Here is a 21778-nt window from a genome sequence, read left to right on the forward strand (position 1 = left end):
TTGTTTACAAGATCCCTGGAGATTTTGCAGTCTGTTTCAAATGAGAATAAAGATTAATTTCTTGCATGCAGTAAGGGTTACTGGAATATTTGGCTCTGTCAGCATAGTCAATAAAGCTAAAGGAATACTTCCACCAAAATAGAAGAAGAATGCTTTAAGCTGGAAATGTGATATCTGCACTTTAAAAATGACTAACTTCAGAGAGTTTGAAATCAGAGATTTTCCACAACTAAAATTACCTGTCAAGCTCTTAGAATTAAAATTGTTTACCAATTTTTGCGTAAGATAGTCCATCCAAGATGCATCCAGTGTGTATCCAAGACTTGATATGACATAAACCCTTCAATAAGAGTATGTAAAAAGTTGCTTTGTACTTCAGGACAAGTTTCTACCAGCTACCAGCAAAGGCTGAAAGAGATGTTTAGGAACTTAAAAACAAGAATATAGCCAAACTTTGGCTAAAAAAAAAAAAAAAAAAAAAAAAAAAAAAAAAGTATGTTATAAATAACATAGCTATTGCTTTTCTTTTTTGAGGTTCAGAAAGCCTCTACCTTCCCCCAAGGCCAGCAAAGAATCTCCCCCCTTTCCACCTACACACTACTTTTAGACAGATCACAAGGAAACCAGTATTTTGATACACTGAACATTTATTGTCTTTCACAAGACAAAATGAAGTTTCCCCTGTCGATGAAAAGCCATCAAGATGACCATAAAGGGGACAGGGTGCAGAATTCCAGTGTACAGTATACGCAACAAATTACCTCCCTGACTACCCTGGAAGAAAGATGATTGATCAATCTCACTGCAACTAAAAAACAGGATTATAAAATATTTACAGAAAAGAACAGTACAGAAAATAAAAACTGGACAACCATATGCGTATGAAATGCCACCAACACTTTTCCGTCTCCTTAAAAACCTGTTCCACTACCCTCCCAGAGCATTCAGGATGTGCAAGGATTCAGGCAGAGCATAGTCACCTCCCCACTCCCACACTCCCCCTCCCCAGAGTACCATTATCTGCCTCCAAGGAAGGGGGAGGACTTGAGGAAAGCAGCGTCACCTTCTTGACAGTAATTTCCTCCCACCGAGTGGACATGCCACCTCTGAGAGGAGGTTCTCAGCCACACTTCATCTGCAGCAGTCTCTACTCAGAGCATACTGGCAAGTTAACCTGTGGGTAGGGAACTATTCCCTGTCACGCGAGCCCTTTCATTGCTTGCAGGAGGACCTTTCCTTCTCCTCCCTCCGCGGTGGTCTGATCTGTGTTGAGGGGCAGGAAAGCTAACTAGGACTATGACAGGTCACAGGAGACCTTCCATTTCTTTCATGAAGGCTTCATACACATCATCCTTTGTCTGTACAGAGATAGGGGCAGATGATCCAGCCTTAGGGGCAGCTTTGGTTAATGGGAGAGCAGGCTCATCATCCTGTTTTCTCTGGGAGGCAGCAGAAGCCCCTTTATTTTCCCGGCGCACTCGCAAGGCAGTGGGCACAAAGCGAGTGATCTCTGCCTTGGGGTTAGTGATCTGCGGCTTGGCACTGATAGTGGCCGTAGCTTTCTTCTCAATGGTGGCCGCACTGGTGTCATCCGCCTTGGGGCGCTGAATCAAGCTGGGTGGGGCACTCAGTACTCCAGGATTTGGAATGGGAGCTGGTGGGAAGAGACCAGGTGGGGCAGGTCCTAATGGAGGCACCAGAGGTGGCCGTAACATACCTGGGCGAGGAGGAGGGATACCTGCGAGAAGAAGAAAAAGCATGAGCTGACTCCACACCTGGGAGTCTTAAAATCTTTGGTCAAAAAAGTGCAAAGGCTCAGAAAGCCAAGAAGGAAAAACAAAACAAAAAAACACCCGACAAAATGCAGCAGCACTGGCTTTAAAAAATAAAAATGTCTTCAACCCTGCACCAAACGCTGGGTTGAAAATGATGCTGCTCCTCACATTTTGAAAGCTACAGGAGCCTGTGTATTGCTCCCTTTCAAATTTTAAAGTTATAATCTGAAAATAAATGTTCTTGATGACCCATCCCATTGGAATTTCAGGGTCATCTGAAATGTCTGACCAGGCAGAAAAAATAAATATCCCTATCTCCAACTCATTAAGTGTAGCACTATTATAGCACCCAGGGGTTACACAGAAACAGTCCAGCAGAAGTTCAAATTCTGAAATTCCCTTTTTGAGGACAGAATTCTTGCTACCAAACTACGTGGGACAGCATGGAATTACTTCTTCTTATTACACAGAAAAAGACACAGCCCAATGTAGCCACACAGACAGGAACAACAGCAAACTGGTAACCACTTCTACTTCTGGCTTTGTCACCGCATCAAAAACTAGGAAACTAAAGCAGGGAGAGACTTGGTGCTGAAGCAAACAGAATACTTTACCTGGTGGGGCAGGTGGGGGCAGTCGAGGAGGAGGCCCACGTGGAGGAGGACCTGGGGGCAAACCTGGTGGCGGGCCTGGGGGAGGGCCAGGTGGTCGCCCAGGTGGAGGGCCCGGTGGTAGAAGTCGAGGTAAAGGCCCACGCAGTCCTGGTAAGCCAGGAGGCCTCAGGAAAGGAGGAGCTCCTGAAAGCACACACACAAATGAAGAGAAATTTAGGTCATGGTTAAGAAAACCCCAAACTATTCATCAACTAATATTAAAGATCCTCAACAGGCACTTGAAAGCTGTTCTAATGCTAGCCAGCTGCCAGGTTAAACTAACCTTCTAAAGGGCTCTTCCCCATGTAATGAAACAATAGCAGAGAACAACTACTGACCTGAGGTTGCTGGAATTCAAACAGCTAAAATTGAAAGAATTTTTCACTCTGGCATTTGATGGCCCTTCTGGCCTGGGAAGTAATAAGTAGTTTTGCTCTACTGAAAGTAACTCTTTTGAGGCAATGTAAAGTAAGAATTCAAGAGACAGATTTACACACTTTTTTTAATCACAAAAAAGCTTATTACTGTTGTCCAGTTCAGCTATATGGTAACCCCATTAACTTATAGAAAATAAGCTGCTGTCTTCCTCTAAATCAAAAACACCTCAAGTGTTTGCCCTCAAAAACCTCCACACACTATAAAAAAAGAGAGTCACTGATTGGCCCCATTGCTAGTAGTCTCCAGGCAGTCTAATATTGACATATATTCAAATTTAGTACTTATTTCATCTGAGGACAGTTTTCTTCCCTAACAAGGCTGAAATACATTCAGGTGGTAGAAGCCTTCACAACACAGCTTGTTAAAAAATACCGAAAAAAAAAAAAAAACCAACATCAAAGCCCATAACTAGGCCAGTGGCTCCCAAGCCTCTTTAGCATGTCTTGTTCAGCATAGGGTTTGAGGGCAACAACACAAGAAAGGAAAAAAAAACAACCAACAACACTGGAGAGGTACATGTCACCAGGCCTTGGTCTTCTTACTCCAACACTGGCTCTGCAGCTGCCTCACAGTGTTACTTATAACAAATAAGCCAATGCCCATCAGGCCGACTACAGCTACAGGTGCCTGATGCATCAAAAGCACAGTACAGCAACAACAGACTGACCAGAGAAGAGCTCACACAGGTCTCAGCAAGTACCACATCGGGCTCCTGTACCTCATCTGCAACACGTTCTGAAGCTTAAAAACTCCCAAACTGATACTCTGTCTGTAGTACTGAGAGCTTGCATCCTTCAAACCAGAGTAAGTCAAGTATTCACCTGGTGGAGGGCCAGGAGGAAGGCCAGTGGGTGGGCCTGGGGGCCTCAGTGGAGGGGCTGGAGGTGGTCCTAGCGGAGGTGGCCCAGGCATAGGAGGTGCCTGTATCTGAGTTGGAGGAACAGGCTGTGGAGGCGGTTGCTGCTGTTGTGCCTGGGAGGTTGCAGTAGATGACCCACTCTCTGCAAGAGCATCCTCACTGAGTTGCTGCTGCTGCTGCTGCTGTTGTTGTTGTGATGTCTCTTCAGATTCTGAGTCCTCTTCCTCCTCCTCCTCTTCTTCCGAATATTCCTCCACTTCTCTCCCTTCTTCTGGGATTTCCTGACCTGGAAATGGAGATATACTTATAAAATCAGTTCACAGGTAGTACCTTTGTGAATTATCAGAGAGCAGAGAACTTGAGCACACAGAATAAAATAGAAAGAAGAAAAAGAAAGATAAACCGAATAAAAAGAAGAAAAAGATAAACCTTACTTAAAGGAAAGAAAACCAACCACATCTTATTGTTAAACAGAAAAAGAAAAAAAAGAAAGGAAAAAAAAAATTAAAAAATCACTGTTCTAGATAGAGCTCTGCCACTAAGAGCAATGTGTTCTTGTGGGTGCTGAAACTTCTACTACCAACCCGAACTGCACCTATTTCAATCTATGGTTTATGGAGTTTTTGGGGAGAGAGGAGAATGGGGACATGACCTCAAAATAAGCACAACGCCCATGTCCAAGAAAGTCCAGCAGCTTTGAAAGATACTGGGGTGTCTTTCCAAACCAACCAAACAAAAAGTGTCTTTACTTTATTGGTTAACTTATTTCTGCAAAAAGATATTTTTAGGGAGCACAAATCCTTACAGGTTACAGACTGAGCCCATAGACAATCTCACCCTTTCTTTTTCGCTAAGAAGTTCATATTTCGTTTGAGAAATAGTTTAGAAGTTAAGCTAGATAAAATTTAGACAAAAAAGAAATCTCGGTACCTCAAAAAACCCCATAAGTTGCCACTGTAACTTTAACTCTGCTATGAAAAACACACACACTACTAGACCAAAAAGAATTTAAAAAAACCCAAATACCTAACCACAGCTTATACTCTTAGCAGATCCTACATTATGACAGTAAAATATTTACTCTATAAAATAAAAACTGTGCAAAGTAAGTTCACCAGAGAAACCTTAACTGGAAGCCTAATGGCATATCTCCACTTAATACATCCACCTCACTCACCTGCCATTCGTAACATCATGGCTTGAAGCGGAGTCAGTTCTTTCATGTTCTTTTTCTTTTTTCGTGACTTCCCAGGCATGTCTGCAAACCGTACGCTATGACCTGGGGAAAGCAAAGCATAGGCAAGGGTGGTAAGAGAAATATAATAAAATAGAGAAAACAATAAAAATCAGATAGATTTAAGTCTTCTACCTGATATGCGTAATGTATCATTGTAACATAACATTGCTCCTTATATAAGGGTTAATATTGGTGTTATTGATTATTTGAAGCTTTGCTAAGATAGTATTCACTATCAATTGGTCTACCCTAAGCAAGAAAAAAAATATTGTCAAAAACCATTAGCAGCATGCAATTTAGTTGTCTTAGTCGTTCATGTCACCAAAGAGTGAGCGTATTTTACACTGAGGCTTAATCTTTGTAGGGTACCCTGCCAATTCAATGCTTGAGGTGAAAAATGGCTTGCAACCTTACTAAACTAACGCAACTGCTAAGAAAACAGGTCCATCTGAAAAAGATGCTTCACTTCCAAATAGCTTCTGATTCATTTACTAATAAAAATTCTTCAGCTGGGATTTCGGTAAGTTAGAACAATTAGCTGGCTACACAAATTACTTTCCCTGCCAGTCAGGAAAACAGACAACAGACACAAACTCTATTAAGTACTGTTTCTCTTTTGGGAAAGAAAAAAAAAAAAAATAGCCCCCAATCTATAACTTTCCATCATACCTGATTTCTTTTCTTCGCCACCTTCCCTCTCCTTATCATTATCACGATGCAGGAAGTCCTCGCCTTCACTGTCTGCATCTGACCTATCGCTGTCACTATCATCACTACTCTCATCGTGCTTGTCTTGATCCATATCCTCAGGATAACCTTCGTCTTCGCTGGTACTGGACATATCATCATCGTGCCCTCGCTGTCCTGCAGGAAACAAAGTATCAGGAAATGCATTAACTACAAATACACTGGTTTGAAAGACAAACTATTTTGTATTTCTACAGTTAGCAAAATCCCCCTAGCAACAGCACAGACATATTATCAAGCCTTTACTGTTTAGCACATATTCTGAAAGAATATTCCAGGGAGTTTATTTATAAGATTTCCTATTAACCAGCTGGTTAATTTGCACAGCAAACAAGTGAAGGCAACTCCTATCTGCAACTCATTAGTTCATTTCTATTCACCAATCACCCACCATTGAAATACTTTGATGCCTTCTGGTATGCAATAAAGCTGATCTACCCATTAACAAAAAATTCTAAGGATGATACAGTAACTGTGTGACAAGGAGGACCTAGTTTCCCCTCACAAAAGCATATCCAGGGTCAGTTGGTGTTTTTGTTATTGGTCTGGTGGTTTGGGTTTTGATTTTTTTTTTTTGTGTCCTGGTTTGAGGTAAAACAGAACCAATTTTCTGATTTGTAATTTTACTTTTTAGCTGGGCCTCTTCTAACTGACTAAAGCCTGAAATTAACAGCATATTGTTCAGAAACTGTTCACTCTCAGAGTGATAAGACCTGATTACACCAGGGAATGGTATGCACAGAGGCTCTTGCTTATACTTATTGCTATAACAACCGAGGTCAGCTAACTTCACCGTTTGCCCCATTAGAGGGTCGGAAGCAGAGAAGCGTAGAGGGGTCCCATCTGCAGGGAGGAGCGGACAGGACAGATGACCCAAAACTGACCAACAGGGTATTCCATCCCATATGCATCACGCTCAGTATAAAAGCTGAGGGATCAAAGGGGCAAGGCTGCTCTGGCTCGTTTTTTTTCTTCAATGGCCAACATCTGAGGAGGACCCTGTCTGTTCGTCTGCCTTTGATCCTGATCTGAGCATTCCTGACTCTAGTGCCAGAATTCAGCTCCTGTCCATCGCTGACTCCAGTCTGGGACTTTCCCAGTGTCTGCTGGTGACGCGATCGTCATCCCAGGAGCTGGATACGGTTTTGTATATATTGTACACTTTTTTTTTATTTTATTATTATTTCTTATTTCTTTATTTATTATTATTTTCATTAAAGTAGTTTAGTTCTTTTTTCTAAACTCGTAAATCTCCTTATTTCTTCCTCTGCTCTCTGAGGATAGACAGGGGGGAGGGCCATCTGTCGTTCTGATTGGCCAATCCGGCCAAAACCATGACATTTTGAAAAAGGAAGACTTCCTTGAGAATAGCTGGGGTTTTTTAAGGTATAATATGTGCAATGTTTCAACACTGTTAAGACTACGTGGGAAAATATCCAATCTGTGAAACCTAACAAAAAAAAACCTGAAAGTTGTAATTAGAAGTTACAACATTTAAAAATAGAGCTGATACCAAAACTGCAGATATTATGAAATATAGCGGAATCACCTCAGAGGTGCAGTCACTTAAGAAGAGTCCTTCAAGTACTATTAACACCCGTATTGCCCAGAGAATGCCTTATCTAGGGCACACTATGTTCACAGCAGTATTATCCATAGCAAAATAGAGAGGTCAAGGAAAACCCCAGACAGTAATAGGAAAGCCCTTACCTGCTTCAGAACTGTAAGAAATCTCCTCTTCTCGCCTTCGAGGAGCCATCTCCAAGGTGAAACCCACTTTACGGCCATACATCTGTAGGACTTGAGGTGGGGGTGGCCCTGGAGGAGGTCCAGGGGGCTTCCTGCCTGGAGGTAAACGTGGAACACCAAGCCCAGGAGGAGGAAGTACAGAGATGGACCGAACCGGTGGTCTGGAAATAAAAAAGGAAATTAGAAATGTAGGAACACAAACATGCAAACACGCACTTAATAAAATTCTTTATCCTTCTCTCCTACACAGCTTCTAAAAAGAAACATGAGCATTTATAAAGTATAGATTTTTCCCAAGGAGTTTACAGCCTCGTACAAAGACACGACTGCTGAAGATCAGACAAAAGCAAGGTTGTCAGAAGGCAACCACAGAGGAGACTGGAAAAAAAGGCAAGGATTGAATCCCACCACTGAAGCGGAATGAAGTAGCCACAAAGTTGATGAAAATAGAAGGCCATTCATAAAGAAATAGGAAGAACTAGTAGCAGAACAAGAAAACTGATAAACAAGTTGTTATGGTTTGAGAAAACCCATAACAATTTATTGTTGTTTAGACAATTATTCTATCACCCGATGACCACTCTCCACCCGAGAGGGGGAATTGTGGAAAACAAGGAAACACAAGGGTTGAAATATAAATAGATTTTATAGGATAAGAGTAAATAATTAAAATTAATGCTAAAGAACCAGTATCGATCCCGATACCAACATAAAATACACAAGGATTATACTCAGCCCATTCTATCAGCAGGGAGCTGTGCACTCCCAGCAGTGGACAGCAAATGTCAGACATTGCAAGCACTACGGCTTCAGGAGGAAGGGAAGGGCTCAGGGGTCCGGTACCAGGGCAAAAAGTTCTCTGGATCACTGCCATCAAGGGAGAGACAAAACTACGCAGCAAACTTTCTAATTCATATTGAATGTGACATTCATGGTATGAAATAATCCTGTCATCCAGCCTGGGTCAAGTGCTCAGGCCTCACTCCTCCTCACCCCTGCATTTGGCAAAGCTCAAAATCACTGAGACCTTGAATACCACACAGCCTAGGTGGCTATAAAGTAAATATTTTCACAAATTCAGACACTAAAGTCTTCTAAAAGGGCAGTTTTCCCAAGCATTAGAAGATAAATTAGTCCTATGTTGCTCAACCCAGGACACAAGTAAACTAGGAGCTTAAACTGAATATACTAGCATGACAAAATAACACATATACCTCAATTTAAGGGGAACTTATGTTCAAACTGGCAGGGCTTTAAGTTTTACTGATATGCAGAAAGACAAATGCGAGAAGACATAGCTTATTACTCAAAGCAATTTAAACAAAAGCCAGTAATAGTAGGGAAAGATTAAAGGGCTTTGGTTAAAAGAAAGTGCAATTCATTTGCACAGGATTCCCGATTTCTGCTAGTCAATATTACCTCTGCTTCTACCCCTAGCTCCTCCCCAGTAATAAGAGTGCTCTTTTTTTACTTCCCCTTCAAGTTTCTTTTTCCACTTACCCATAGGCTGATGTCTTCTTGAGGATAGAAGGTGGTTGAGCCCCTGGAAGGGGAATGTCCTGTATGAGAATGTTGGAGGGAGCATGCGGCATATCTGGTAAGGGGATACTTTCCACTTCAACATGTTGAGCATTCTGGGGAAAAAAGAACAAAATATAATAATACTAATATTGTATTAATAATAATATTATTATAATTAGTTATTCCCACAGAAGCTACCACACAACCTTATGACCTTTCAGAGTACAGAACACACGGGACGTGCCATCACTTGCCAAAGGTGTCTGTTCTTAGGGCATGTTATTTTGCAGCAGTTCATGAAAGACATTTGGGAAAAAAGTCAACAGTAAAAGCTCTCAACACAAAACAAAGCACACACAGCGCACCCATGAAAGGCTTTGGTCAAAATCCAGTTGGGTTTCCATCTCCATTTAGACCTTCAGTCCCCAAAAGGGACTGCAGACACATACACCTGTATTTTATGAGTATCCAGAAGGCACACATCACAGGCTGCTGCATATTCCAAACAAAGACACAAAAAAAAAAAAAAAAGAAAAAAAAAAGAAAAATCTTACAGATACTTGCACTTGGAAAACATTATGTTCTCCAATATGGTAGGGAAAAATGTCAAAGAAACCTCTTTAAAGGAAAGCCAAAAGATTCTCACTATTTCCAGAAACAGATTTAGAAGAAATTCACAGAAATATCAACTGCACACTCACTGGCTCACTCTCTTTGACACAGAAAAATTCTCACATTGTTAATTTAAAACATAAACTTCCCTTTCCCTTGTAATTTCTTGTTGAATTAAATCAATATCAGATAAATACAGACTTGACAACCCTCACGCTGTCCTCACTAAAATGCTGTAACCAGAGATACTATAACAATTAACGCAAGTACTTAATATGGGCCACACAACATATACACTTGCCTCTTATAAAGTTCCCTTCCTTTGTAACTGTCACACCTAAAGAGCAGACAAATAGTATACACTGCCACAGTCACAAGTCTGAAATACAATAAGCATTACCTTGACAGCATCAAAATACTGGCTGAGTTGTGATCTCTTTTGCTCATACTCCACTTCCAATTTGCGCAGTTCTTTGTAGATGTCAGGATTCTCCTTCTCATAGAGCCGCAAGATGCGCTCAAAAGTCTCACGGAGTTTTTTGCGTTTATCCTTTAGTACTTTTTCATTAAGTTGTGGCTGCTGTACTGGGTTAAACTCTAATCCAAGACAGCAAAAAATAACCCCAAAATTCATAAGTTACTCTACTGCACAACTGTGAAGAATCAAAACAACTTCAAAGCAAACAATGTCCAACCCTTATCTTCAGGAAGTCTTCAGCTTTATGACAATCCCCTCCAACTTCCAAGTTACTACTCATGCTTTTTATCAGCCACCTTCTTAGAAAAAAAAGTCATCTTTGATGGCACCACATCACCTTAAATCACAATCAATCCCCAATTATTCATAGAATCTCCCCTTCTAACAGGAAAGGAAAAAGGTTACTCTATTTTAGTCTCCCAGTCATCCCTTAAAATTATGTTATGTGTCTACATAAGCCACTGCCTAAGTCCAACACCTGGTACGTCTCACTCACCCATCTCATCCAATTTCTCCATGTCCCGGATAATCTGCTTTGGATCTTTCATCTTCAGTACAGCTGCTCGTACCATCATTCGTTGCTTTTTGTTCTAAAAAAATCAGAGATCAAGCAGATCAGAAGAGTGTCACAAGAGAGACAGAACATTTGTACCACATACTCCCCTCCCAATATTCCCAGTCTGCAGAAAAAAAATGTGTCTCAAAATGCCCTGCAAATATTCACCACAGCACAAATCAGCAGCAAACAGATCCACTATCTTGCTATTTACAAATGCTCCTATAATTCAGTCGCTCCAATTAAGACACATACAATCAACAAGATAACAAACTGACAAAAGGTATACAGTAAAACACACTAAAAGGTATGCGAGTCTTGGGTAATTGATTTGTTGTTTGGTTGGGTTTTTTTAATTCCCAAATACTTAAAATAATGTTTCAGAAAGCTGCAATCATCACAAGTTAAAAAATAGTAGATGATGAGATATAGTTACTCAAAACAAGATTTCTATTTTTTTTTTTTTTTTTTTTAAAAACTACTTGTTTGGACAGTGTTTGCCAAAGTCAATCTTAGGATATCAACCAAAACATCTGTAGTCTCCCCATCAGCCATGGCCCATTACAATCACAAACATGATACATAGTACAGAGAATGCCAAGTAAACATTTCTGATCTCTTTATTTACCTTCTTTAGCTCTCTCTTCCGAGCTTCCTTACCTAGAGAGGAGGGGTAAAGAGAAAATAACAACTTGAAAGAGACAACCAAATTAATGAAGAACCTTTCCTTCATCAAGATTAGTACTGTTTCTCAACAGTTCACTCATTTTAGAGAGTGTGTAACTTTTGCACTCATCTTCCCAGTGAGAGTGAAACACAGCATGAAATAGATTTCTATCTCATGTGTGTTATACAGAAAAGAAAGGAGACAAAGCAGTCTTTGTGTCTCCAGAAGCAGGGGTGTTTCTACACAGAAAAGAACAATAGGCAGCAAGTGTCATAGCATGTGTGTGCAGTCATGAAAGGATTGCTGCCTAGAAGCTGTAACAGAGCCATCTGACAACGCACTTTAAAAATATGTCGGCTTTGAACACACATCTGACATAAAGCATAATCACCATGGAAGTCTGGATTTTCTTTATCTGCTTAGCATTGACAATATCTGGCATGTTACCAAAAGGCAAAACACAGTGTGACGACTCCCTCAACTAACAAGACCACTTGCAAAATTTGACTTGTTCCTCAAATTCTAGCTTCAGACAGATTAACACTGTCCCAAGCAGCAGTCTTCAGTTTAACCAACAACTAAGTACAAAGACCTTTGAACGCTGATAATTACAGTAAAAATTAAGAGGTAAATACTGCAGAGAAACAACAGCATGCAAGCAAGCAGCCTTCTCAGGAAGTTTCTACATCAGTCAAAGCCAAGATATTTTTTAAATTAGGGAAACTCAGTTCTGATTCACAAGTGAGCTTCTTATCTTCAGAGAAAACTTTTTACCTGCTTCCCTAGGACCCCCCCTTTCCCACTTGCTTAGCTTTTATAGGTACTTACGGGCCTGATCCGTGGGATTCATAAACTTCCCACTCTTGGTGGATGATGTAGATCTTCGCCCCATTTTGACTTTTTTCCTTCCACCTCAAAAAAGAAATTTTAAAACGAGGGAGAGACCTAGAAAAGATAACATGGTTTCAGGTCCTATGTACCAGTAGCTTGAGTATGCTTATTTCTTGAGAGAAGAAATACATGCAGGTTGCTCCCTCAAAAAACTTAAATACTCGTGAGGTCCTCAAACACTACTAAAAGCTCAGACATTCACATAAAAAACACCCTAGTTTAACTAAGCACTACTATTTAATTAAGTACCTAGTTACTACTATTTTGCTAAGTACCTACTTTAAACATCAACTAGATTGTTATTCATTCCAAGAGGAAAACCAAGAACCTTCTTTGCTTACACTACAGAGCGCGCAGGGGAAGGAGAAAAACACATCCTATTTTCCTAAGACCATATCAGAGTCCTTCTAGCTTTTCCTTTACTCTCATAAAAGCTCTTCAATTTTTACCTTTCCATTCCTCTCTATTTAAAATGTTTCCCACAAATTTTCTCCTTTCCTCAGACTTTTAACCTGTCCTTGATTTCTCCCCCCGGCAACAATTTTATCCGTCAGCAAATGTTCTGCACACACACGCATGTCGTCTTCTCTTCTCCATAGACCAATGCTATCCCAACTGCCCTTATGCTCTCTACCTCCACCAGTATTATTTCAAACTGTGTTATGATTATCAGAGAAGGTTATTCTGGAAATAATTACTTCCTGACTTTAGACATTTCTTCAACTTACAGATGACTACGTAAGTGTCCAAACTACAGCCAGTCATGTTGCCTCTCTCACAGCTATAATCTCCCTCCACCTCCACCCCTACTTCCTTGCCAAAACACCATCCAAAAAAGAAAAAAAAAGAAGACACAGCACACAACAGATTCCACCCGAAAATCTAAAACACCCTCTGAAATTTGGGAGTTGATGGGATACAGCTTTCTAGTCACCACACTGCATCCAAACGTATCCCGACCAAAGTGAAAGTATTCACAAGTTAAGTCCAAAGTTCTCCGCTGCCTCACTGCAGTCGCCAAATGTGCATCCTTCTTCCTATTTACAGAAGATGCCACTTTTAAAACACTAAATGATGTGCCTCCCCTTAACCCCGAAGAAGAAATTCAAGCAGCGTCTCATTTAGTACTTCAAGGCCTCATAAAAGGGGTTCCTAATGAGCTCCAGTAACTGACCACATTCATTGTACTGACTAGTAAAAATCTACAGAGCTTTGCTCATGACTCATACTACCGGGCTATGCTCACAGTTGGCCTGATGTTTTCAAGAGCACCCCACAATTTCTGATCACCGATAACATATTTCCTACTTATAAGATTCCACTGACTTTATTGCAAGACACTATCATTTCTTTAGGTGCGAGCCTCACTGAACAGGAGTTTCATGTGCACCCCGCATTTCCCAGATTTCCAACATGTAAAGGGAAAAAGAATAAACTTCTGAAGCCTCGATCCCAAATCCTTTCAAGACACAAAGCAAAGAGCTCCAACAAGTTAACAGACGATGGGGGGGACACCAACCACTAAACTTAAGATTTTTTTGGCCACTGGGGAACGAGGCGGAAAGTCTCCCATGAGGCACCCGAAAGCCTCCCCTCCTCCCCCGACGGAGGGAGGAAGAGAAGGCGGTAGAGCAAACCGCCACCGCCTTCTTCTCCTCGCTTCCCTTCCCCTTCTCTTTCCCCGCCCAGCCCCGTCCCGTCCCGTCCCGCTCCTCTCACCCCTCCGCCCGAGCCGGGGCGGCCCGGCTCCCTCCCGCTGCAGCGGCCTCTATAACCCCCTCGCTCCTTGCCGCCGCGGCCCCACCGCCATCTTGAACAGGGACCGAGTGGCGCGCCGCCGTAAAGCGCGACTGCCGCGCCGCGCAGAACGGCGCTCCGGAAGCGAGGCCTTTACCGCGCCGTCCCCCGATTCTATAATTCCGCGGCTCTTTTCTGCCCCGCTCGGAGGTTCCTCTATGGTCGGGCCGGCGGGTGAGCCGGAGGAGGGCGTGGCTCGAGGCCCCGCGCGCGCGCCGGGGATCACGTGAGCGGCGTGGGCCGTTGCGGGCGGCCGTTGAGCCCGGCCCCTCAGGCGGCCGGAGCCGGAACGGCGATTGGAGGCTGGCGGCTCCCTGCCGGCCCCAGGGGCGGTGGAAGGCGCACTCAGGGAGGGGTATGGGAACTAGGACGCCTTTGAAGGGGGGGAGCGCTACGGCCGGTGCTGGAAATTGGCTGGGATAGAAAGGAAGCGCTTCCGTGCGGCCGCTGTTCCCCCGCGTCCTCCTGGGGAGAGCCTGCAAAATGGCCTCCTGCCCCGTCCTGGAACAAAGTGGAGCTGAGGAGCGTGTGAGAAGTCTCTATTTGTGGGGAATAAAGGCAGAGAGCTGAAGGAGCGGGAGTTCCGGGTAAACTCGGATGTTACATGTGTTTCTGGTTGGGTTTGGCTCCCCCGTCAGCACGGCTGGCATCCCCTGTTAGGCTCATGTGCCAGCTGCTGTTTCAGGGGAGTGCTGGAGAAAAGCGTGTAGATGATGTTGACTGGGCAGTTCAGGCCAGACGAAGAGAACAGGAGGGCTAGTTTGGTCCCAGGAGGCAGTATAGGATCTACTCTGTTACTTGTCTTCTCCTGCAGCCCGCCCTGATGTGGAAGCCCCTGCAGCAAACTGGTGAGCACCTTTGCAGAGGCTGGTGGACAGTTGGTGGGAACTGTTCTGCTTAAAGTGCCTCTCCTAGCAAAAGTCCCCAGGCACGTGAAGAGCCACAATAAGGATACATGAAACATCTCCTTGGATATCAGTTGCATCACAATGAATAAGGAGGGAGCATGCAGTAACGTGTGGGTGCAGGCTTAAAAAGTTGCAGTGCTGGAGTGAGGTGTAGGAAGGACATTTTTGCTATGTGCAGATGCACCTGGGAGCAGAGATGGTCTGGTCTCTGAGCTGAATGTGTAGACCCCCTGGCTCTGGGTGGACCCCTTGTGCAACACAACGTTCTTACAGTTTTTCAAATATTGGGAGACTTAATTAGCAAACTTGGAACTTTATGAAGGATCATTGCAGGGTGGGTAAAAGCAAGACTATGAGCTGCACGTTGCATTAACACCAACATTACTTGCAAACTGCACAAAATCCATGTTAGCAGATGGCCCAGCCCAGGGGCATCCTCAGAGCCAGGGCTTTGGAAGCTCTCAGTGCTCTCAGGGAGTCTTGCTCACTGCCACACAGCAGAGTCATCCCCACCTTGTGCCTCTCTGGCCTCTTCTTTTGTATTGTGCTTGTTACCAGAAAGAATTTGCTGCAGGGCAGATTTTGGTTGCAACCATCCAGTGTTTCTACAGGGGTTTGAAAGCAGCTTAGACTGGTTTTGGCTGGTTTACAATTTCTTTTCTTCTTTGGGGCTGTTATTTGGAACACGCACATTATACATTTTTAATTCTTAATCCTTCGTCCACAACAACCAACTGAGCAGAGGGAGAATGCTTGAAGGGGTGTGATGGGAACGCTATGGCCATGGCACATCCCTGCTGTGTACCATGTCATTGGAGAGGGGGACAGCTGAGGCTTTGCAGATTGGCCTCTCCTCACAGGGTTTGGGGTCTTCTGTCACGACAGTACAGCTCAGTGGGGACAGTGGTACTGACACAGCCCTAACTGCTTTCTCCCAGCAATGTCTGCTGACTTGGAGGACAGTAGGCCTCTCACATTTTTCACTTGGTACTTCTGTCACACCAAGAGGCAGCTCCAGGGAGTCTAGAGGATAAACGTCATCAGACCGGTTAACCCCAGACTGGTTATGACGTTTCTGGAGGACCAAGTGTAAGACTGGCTAGAGAGAGCAGGAATTATTTCTTATTTCGTGGGACAGAGTTTCAGTTCCCAAGCAGAAACAGAGCTAAGCTGTTTCTGCTCCACTGGGTGCCCTCCCTTGCATCTAGCCGGTTAGATGCATGCCGCATGCAGTTCAAGCGTGTAACTGTTAGTAATGCAAGTAAATCCCATTGATTTTCTTATTGCCAGAATTGGGGGAAAGAGTTTGGGAAGGTCCCATGCTGCTCCGCAGATTTTTTACCTCAGAACCACCTTGTTACAGCTGGATGTTGCCATACCTCTCTATGAGGTCACGGGCAGCTCTCCTAGCTGACAGGGGATGCTGCCCTGGCCTCTGTGAGCTCACAACCTCCTACCTCATAAGCAGAGGGACAGACTGCTGCCAACCAGCCTCCAACAGCTTCAATGTCTTCCACCGTCTCGTGGGCATGAGGCCACCTACCACACCTGCTGTTGCGAGCAAGCCAGCTTTCCTTTAAGCCCACCAGGAACAAGGATCTATCAAGAGGTGAATAGGAATTGTGTACCTTTATGTTCTTTATTGTGTATCCCACTTCCCCTGACACTGCTTGGAATTTGCTTTCAAGAAAACATGGACAAACTGCCTGAAAAGTACAACAGATTTGGTTTTGTTTGACTCTGTTATTCTCGTACAGCAGTGATTGGCAGTCTTGCAAAGAAACATACAGAGCTGGTAGGTTTTCTTGCTAAATTAAAAACGTACATTTGCACAGAGAAAGTCAGCAGGAGCCAGGGACTCCTGCCACTTCAGCACTCAAATATCGCTGTTCCACTGATTGACAGTCTCTTGCCTCTAAACAAGTACCTCTAAACTGAGTGCCACTTCTGTCAGAAGAAGGGAGATGTCACATCTTGGAGAAACGATGCCTCGGGTCACCATGTCACCCACCACAATACCTCGTGTGAGGCAAGGCAGTGCTTTTTCCCTCATCTGAATTGCCTCTCCTGACCCATATCGCCCAGTCTGCAGCTTGTACTGGTCCCAGTTTGTCAGTTCCTAGCACCCATCCATGCTCCGGAACCCTGGGCTTTCTGTGCGATGGCTGGCAGAGCTGCTTGGGAGCCGACAGCTGCATTGCCATCTAGTGGCTTTTGAACACAAAGGCAAAGAGGAGTCAAAAAAAGATGATTAAAAGTGGGAACAGTATGGAAAAAACAAACCAAAACCCGGAATGGAAGGGTTATGAAGCCAATGGAGAGCTTCCCTGTTGTAATGTCACCCAACTCTTTACAGGCACGATCTAGTTATTAATATAATCATCTAATATTGCTAATATTGAATATTAATTAAAAGTATGAATTCGGGTATGCCTTTAGTATGAGGGAAGGTGGTACTAAAAAAGGAAGCTATACACAATCCTACTAGATTAGTCTATCATGGGTATTAAAAAGAATTTATATATTGCAGCTATATTGAAGATTTTAATCTTTTTTTCATGATTTGGTTTAAGATTGTTTTTTCAGACAGAACCAAAAAAAAACCCAAACCAAGTACAGGAAAGAGAAATCTTACAATATTCAGGTACATTTTTATTAATTCTTAAATTAGCTTTTTTTTTTCTCCAAAGATCAAAGCAAAAAAAGCAAACCACATCAAATCAGAGCAAGAGACTGAAAATCCTGTTCTTGCTTCCAGCTTTGTTTTTAAAATCTGAAAAATAAGGACATTTGGTAGCATATTGTGAAATGCAGACTCTGAGCATGCTCTTGGCAGTCCCACGTTGGTGGGACTGGGTAAAGCACGTGAAAATAAATTTAGTGCATTAATAGGGCTGTAATCCTACAGACACTTGTATGTGTATATAATCCTAGTTCAATCAACAGAGCAGCGACTCTGCACAGAAATATTTACCTGTGGGTTGGCAAGAGGGCAGCATTACTGAGCACAGGAGGTTATTCATGCCTAGAACACTATAAATTGTTTCTCTCAGTTGTGGGGCAGTGTTGTACGTGTTTGCTTCTGAGACCATGCTTCTCTTACCTTCTAATCTACTGGGATTAGAGTTTATTTAAAGATGATCTCTGTCTGGCTCCTTAGGGAGGGATGGGACAGGAAATCGCAGTTAAATATGCTTCAGCTAGTCCTTGTAAGGAGTTCAATGAAGAGGGAATTCAGCCTATCAGATTTAGTACTAAACCGCACTAAGAGTTTAGCAGCCACAGCTGTCCTGATGAGCCCCCCAGATGATGACATGGACTGGCTTGTTGAAATTGTTTTTCTCCCATGATGTTGTCATCTTTGATATAGAAAAACATAAAAAGATAAATCACACCTTCTCACCACTGCTGCTCCAGCAGTGAATGTTATTGTCACTAGGATGTATTACAGTTCAAGGTTATCTAAAATAAATTCCAAAAAACAGCTGAAGGAAAGGTACGAAGTATTTGAAGTGTTGCCTCCCAGAAGCACTTATAAGCCCTTTCCCTATATTATATTTCAGTGCCAGTTTCTGGATCCGTCACATCTCTTGCTCTGCTACCACTAATAAGAAAAGCCATCAGTAGTTCATTTACCATAATGAATCAAAAAGGTTTCTGCGGGCATAGCTGCTGCAGTCGCTGTCACAGCAGGAGAGAGAACTCTGACTTCATTCACTGAACCTGCTGTCTCACTGAAGAAGTCACTTCACGTATGGCACGCTGGTACTTTTCTGAAGCTGCTTTAAACTCAGCCAGATGCTTCTCGTAGCTTTTCACAGCCGTCAGAAGCTGATTCCTCTCCACAGCTCCCAGGATGGCATGGAGGATCATTTCAATGCCAAGCCCGAGAACAGTGATGCTGATTCCCCCAAGAACAGATGCCCCAATCTGCGCAAGGAGACTGACGAGCTTGCTCACAGTGAGAGTCATAAGATTGGAGCCAAGCAGTTTGATAGCTACCATCCCAGCTGTTGAGGTTGCTTCTCCGAGAACAATTGAAAAAACTTTATGGGCTATTGCAATTTTCTCCAGCTCAGGCTCTTTGATGTCATAGAGCTTCTGGTACAGCACAGGCTCCAGCTTTTCCTTCATGTCACTATCAATCTTCTGTACCTGATGCTGAATCTCACTCATTGCTTGAATGATAATGTCACAGTTTTCCTTGACGGTGCTGCTCTCTCTCATCTGAATGTGGGTGATGGTACAGCCCAGGTGTTCATTTAGCACTCCAGCCAGCTCATTTGTTGCACGGAAATTTGTGGACATGCAATCGAGCAATTCCTGGTGCAGATGGATCAATTCTTGCCTTCTCTTGGGGTTATCTGGGTACAGGAGGTCGCTCAGCATCATTCTTCAGAAATGGGTTACTTTAAGAGAGAAAAGAAATCTCCTACTCTGTTCAACACCCAGAACCCTAGCCCTTAAAAAGCAGTGAAACATCCTTTGTCTCAGCCTCACTGCTACTTTTTATACTCGGCACGTCAAATCCCAAGGCATAGCTTGTAAATACAGAAATCTTAAGTCTTGTTTTGGATCTTTAGCCAAATTATTAGAAAAGGACCTCATGAGACATTGGACATGCTCAGAGCAACAAAAATAGCTAAAAAATATGTCATTAGCACATTGGTAAAATGAACATAGGTCATTCTTCACCTTGGAAACTGAATATGGTAGAAGCTGAACTAGTTCACTAAAAGACAGAACGATTAATCAGGAAAATCTAAAATAAGCTGTGGAAATGAAAGGCATTTTCTAGACACACTTTTGTATCAGCCTATTTTTTTCAGTTAGTGGCATGGGATTTTTAAACAACTATGATGACTGGTGGATTGGGCAGAGTCTGTACCTCCATAACGGTGTTTTGTGCCAGTGTAGCTTATTTCTCCTCACATTCAAGACAAAATGTGACTATATAAGCACTCCATGCTTAGTCTAATAAACTCACGCTTGGGAATTCATAGAGAATAGTAAAATTATCTATAATAAACCCATCCTAACCTATGTCACCTTACACACATCTCCCTCTGTGTTTCCTTTGCTGATATTTAGCCCCTGTTCCCTCATTGTTTATTCGCCTCCCTAATGCTGTAATCAATTACCCATTGTTTTTTTTAATCGTGAACATCAAGCAGCTGCAGACAGCCCCACGATAAGCATCGTGAGGTGCACCTACTCCAGCTGGATGTCTGTGATGGCAGACTGCCTTGGAGCACCATGCACAGGTTTGCAGAGACAGCCCCGCTAGTGCAGCCACACTCCCTCCGTACCCTGGGTGTCCTGTGTGGAGCTTGCACCAGCAGGTGCTCACCAAGCTCCTAGGACATGGCTGGGCAGAATCTGGCCCTCCCTTCTTGCTGTACAGACCAGAGCACAAAATTTAACTACTACTTTTCTTTTTTTACCCCCCTCTAAACACTTGTGGCTAATCCTTATGGTCATTATTCTCCTCTGAGCTGTTATTGCTTTGCCAGCAAAAGGACATATTTAATGCATTTTTCTTCATCACCTGCCTGTCAATATGCAGAGTCCAAAAGTGACTGAGTTACTAGTGAGCATGGAGTTACTCCTCATCACTAAGCTTCTGTAACCAAGTCTGTGCCACTTCCTTTTAACCCATCACCAGCTGCAAAGTAAAAATGCTTTAGCATGATTTTCACTTAAATGCACGTGTCTGTCTTTGCAGCAGGGGCAAACTATGAATGAGTAGGATGACTCATTTCTTTGTTGGTACTTTGGCGTTCTTGGCCCTCTTATTGCAAATCTGGGCCACTTTTATGCAGTGCTTCGCATTTTTTCCAAGATAAACAACTTCTTGCTGTGGGTGCCTACATATCAGTTATAGCTACAAATAGTTTTGTGTAGGAGACTAGCTAGATTTTTCTTCTTAAATGATATCTTTGTGCTGTTTTGGTCCTTTGTAATTCTTGCATTATCTGCTAACTGCAAATCATCTGACACTGACCCAGCTGTATTTTACTCAACACACCCTCCCCCATAACATCGCTGTAGAAAAACAGAATGATTTCAACAGTCCCTTAGCCAACTTTTAGTCTCAGTGTTGAAATACCAGCCAGTCTGAAGAGACTTTTTTCTCCCCAATATTATTGCACAGTACTGTACATTTCTTCCAGCCACTTACCTTGTAGCTCTGTCAAGAGAATAAACTCTTTAACACATCTTTCTTTTTCTTCAAGCTGGAGGGAGCAAAGTACATATACAGTAAAGGTTTGGGATTTTCAGGAAACATGAAGCCATGTCAATACAAGGTATGAATTCATATCAGTCCTGCCTCAGGGAAGCTGCTGGCTTGCTCTCTGACTCGGCGTGATATTAGAACCTTTCCAGTTCAGTGATGTTTTGTTGAAAGGTCATTTGTTTTTCCTTATTTGTAGAAACTGAGAGGACAAAATGTTGTAAGAGGAATAGCACTTAAACAAACATTTTGCATACTAGACAGGTGTGGAGGAGACTTTTAGCATCTATTCTTTAAGCATGATTATTTCAGCTTCCAATAACTGCTCTAGATTTTGTCTCTTAATGCTAAAATTACCTCGTACTCTCCACATTAATACTTTTGCTAGTTTTTACAGTTGCTTCCTAGAGTTAGGCAGGCCACATATATTTCCATATTTCTGACTATTTCTCCAGGGAAGATTTTCTCCATGAGCTTTTCTAATTAAACATTTAGACTACCTACCTGATTTTGTCGGAGTGCTCCTGCAATCAGCTGAATGTGTACGGGACAGTGACTCCATCCTCTTTCCCTTTGTTCCTCTGGTGGTTTCCAGCAGCATGTGATGAGTTAGGGATCCAGAGGCTGGGCTTCAGCTGGGTCCTGTGGCCTGACT

The 21778-nt window shown here is 42.9% G+C and overlaps 2 protein-coding genes across 3 annotated transcripts; both read right to left on the reverse strand.

The window, feature by feature from the left end:
* Positions 1 to 635: 635 nt before the first annotated feature.
* WBP11 (WW domain binding protein 11) lies at positions 636 to 14138 on the reverse strand. Its single transcript, XM_063322658.1, has 12 exons — positions 13903 to 14138; positions 12121 to 12237; positions 11254 to 11285; positions 10566 to 10659; positions 9992 to 10188; positions 8959 to 9092; positions 7420 to 7619; positions 5632 to 5826; positions 4903 to 5004; positions 3688 to 4011; positions 2390 to 2572; positions 636 to 1738 (listed from the first exon to the last, which is right to left on the reverse strand). The coding sequence occupies exons 2-12, from the start codon at positions 12182 to 12184 to the stop codon at positions 1305 to 1307; spliced, it is 1959 nt and encodes a 652-aa protein (XP_063178728.1). The 5' UTR covers positions 12185 to 12237; positions 13903 to 14138; the 3' UTR covers positions 636 to 1304.
* A 2414-nt stretch (positions 14139 to 16552) lies between these two features.
* Positions 16553 to 21714, reverse strand: SMCO3 (single-pass membrane protein with coiled-coil domains 3). Of its 2 annotated transcripts, XM_063322661.1 has the most exons (3): positions 21628 to 21714; positions 21070 to 21124; positions 16553 to 19297 (listed from the first exon to the last, which is right to left on the reverse strand). In XM_063322661.1, exon 3 carries the CDS (start codon positions 19278 to 19280, stop codon positions 18603 to 18605), a length of 678 nt encoding a protein of 225 aa, XP_063178731.1. In that variant the 5' UTR covers positions 19281 to 19297; positions 21070 to 21124; positions 21628 to 21714; the 3' UTR covers positions 16553 to 18602. The 2 variants fall into 2 exon arrangements, with proteins under 2 accessions (XP_063178731.1, XP_063178732.1); XM_063322662.1 differs by lacking the exon at positions 21628 to 21714 and having other exon boundaries at positions 21070 to 21209.
* Between the last annotated feature and the right edge of the window lie 64 nt (positions 21715 to 21778).

Source organism: Chroicocephalus ridibundus, chromosome 1 (genome assembly GCF_963924245.1).
Source record: "Chroicocephalus ridibundus chromosome 1, bChrRid1.1, whole genome shotgun sequence".
NCBI lineage: Eukaryota > Metazoa > Chordata > Aves > Charadriiformes > Laridae > Chroicocephalus > Chroicocephalus ridibundus.